Below are 1,921 nucleotides of genomic sequence, written 5' to 3'. Positions count from 1 at the left end.
CCTTCAAAATTTAACTTCAACTAATAGTAACATTGGGTTTGATAGACTTTTAATGGTCTAAAATTTCTAAAAAATACACATTTAAACTAAACTTTTAAAATACATAAATGTAATCCTGACAACTTTGCAAACAAATAATTGACTGAATGACAGTCCTACAGTCAATGAAATCCTGACAAATTGCATGACTTTGAGTCGATGAAATTTGCGTTAGACCAATGAAATTTGAGTGAATGAAATCAATGACGGAATTTACAGTACTGATTTGCAGATCATGGTTAGGACCAGAGGACTAGGTCATGTCTTAGGTCACGTTACTGGCAGAGGTGTGGGCAGAGGAGATAGTGATGATTCTGATGATGCTCCGCAGCATCGAAGGCCTACCACATCCGCATGCAGGCAGAGAGTAGCTGTCACAGCTGAGCATGATGAGCCAGTGGTCCCTGTGACAAAGGTTGTTGGAGCTTCGATTGAGCCTGCCGTATATGCGGATGAGCCGATGGCAGGAGGTGATGTACATGACACTGGGGCAGACACACAAGCGCACAGGCTGCTGAGGATGAGCCTGAGGGATTTCTAGGTGGTCCGAGCGACCCATCCCTGCTGACCGAGTATGAAGATCACATTGCAGGCTGTGTATGGACAGGAGAGGTATTTATAATATTGAATTTTAGTTAGTTGTTAATTATACTTTATGATTGAAATTTGTTTTCCTTTAAAAGATGATGTTAACGAATTGTGTGTTCCTTTATACTTCAATTCAGGAGCGTCCTGAGTTGAAGTTATCCTCTCACAAGAGGAAGATCCATAGTTTAGGCAGGCCTGTCCTTGCCATTGAGGGGCTAGTTGCTGGGACAGGACGAATTCCTCTGATTGCGTGTTTGGTAGACACTAGCAATCGGGGACTTTTGTCTTCGTTTGTCGAGCGGTGGCACCGGGAGACATCTAGTTTCCATCTCCCTATGGGAGAGGTGACGATCACGTTGGACGATGTCTCATCTCTTCTGCATCTGCCTGTGGTTGGCGACTTGCATGTCTTTCAACCCTTGCACGTGGATGAGCGATACAGATACTGGTGGACTTATTGATGGTCTTTGCAGAGGCTGCCAGGGTTGAGACAAGATAGTGTCGTGGACCGTACATACGCCTGCAATGGGTACGTGATATCTATGAGCGTCGATGCCAGAAAGGTCATTGGACAGCTGCGGCTCGCGCGTATCTTTTTCATCTTCTGGGTTGCACTCTGTTTGCTAACAAGAGTGCAACCGATGTTCATGTTGTGTATTTGGAGGCCCTTTGTGACCTCGGTCAGACCGGGAGGTACGCCTGGGGAGTAGCTGCGCTAGTGCATATGTACGACCACCTGAACGATGCTTCTATCAACAGCAGCCGACAGCTTGACGGTTACATCACACTGCTGCAGGTAACAAACATGTTTTTCATTCGTTAAGGTTCAACAATGTTTAACTTTAAATTTTGTTAGACTTTCATTATTAATGTTTATCATTTTCATGTTACCTTTGTAGTGCTGGATATACAAGCACTTTCCCTCAGTCGCGGAGTCCACTACTGATCCGAACAACGACGAGGATTCACCGCGTGCCTGTAGGTGGATTGCTACGAAGAAGACCATGAAGAGCATACTACACCGGCGTACAGGGAGTGCCTGAACTGACTCCGGATTTCGGATGTCTGTTGGATTCCATATGGGGAGCACCGACCGGTCTAGGACTTCCATATGATTTCATGTTATTCCGGTCTCTTGCGCTGGGGGCCCGTTGCTGTGTATTATCGACCAGAGAGGGTCATGCGGAAGTTTGGATACACCTAGACCATTCCTGCTCTGCCTGTCGATTCATGGGTGTCGTATGATGATATACACGACAGGTGGATGCACTATTTGGATTATATGGTTCCAGCA

At 45.8% G+C, this 1,921-nt stretch overlaps 1 protein-coding gene across 1 annotated transcript; it reads left to right on the top strand.

Annotated features, from left to right (window-relative positions):
• The first annotated feature begins 274 nt into the window (after nucleotides 1-274).
• On the top strand, nucleotides 275-1,670 carry LOC114386111 (protein MAINTENANCE OF MERISTEMS-like). The gene is made up of 5 exons (XM_028346113.1): nucleotides 275-514; nucleotides 765-1,019; nucleotides 1,101-1,190; nucleotides 1,259-1,423; nucleotides 1,527-1,670. The coding sequence occupies exons 1-5, from the start codon at nucleotides 275-277 to the stop codon at nucleotides 1,668-1,670; spliced, it is 894 nt and encodes a 297-aa protein (XP_028201914.1).
• The last annotated feature ends 251 nt before the right edge of the window (nucleotides 1,671-1,921 follow it).

The sequence above is a fragment of the Glycine soja genome, chromosome 15 (genome assembly GCF_004193775.1).
Source record: "Glycine soja cultivar W05 chromosome 15, ASM419377v2, whole genome shotgun sequence".
Lineage (NCBI taxonomy): Eukaryota > Viridiplantae > Streptophyta > Magnoliopsida > Fabales > Fabaceae > Glycine > Glycine soja.
Note: the sequence above shows the minus strand (reverse complement) of the source record. Positions and strands in the feature narration are given on the sequence as shown.

Coding starts and splice junctions, on each gene's coding strand:
- LOC114386111 (XM_028346113.1), top strand. CDS start 275: ATGGTTAGGACCAGAGGACTAGGTCATGTCTTAGGTCACGTTACTGGC. Junction 1,020..1,100: donor CTCTTCTGCATCTGCCTGTG/GTTGGCGACTTG, acceptor TGGTCTTTGCAG/AGGCTGCCAGGGTTGAGACA. Junction 1,191..1,258: donor TGAGCGTCGATGCCAGAAAG/GTCATTGGACAG, acceptor TTTGCTAACAAG/AGTGCAACCGATGTTCATGT.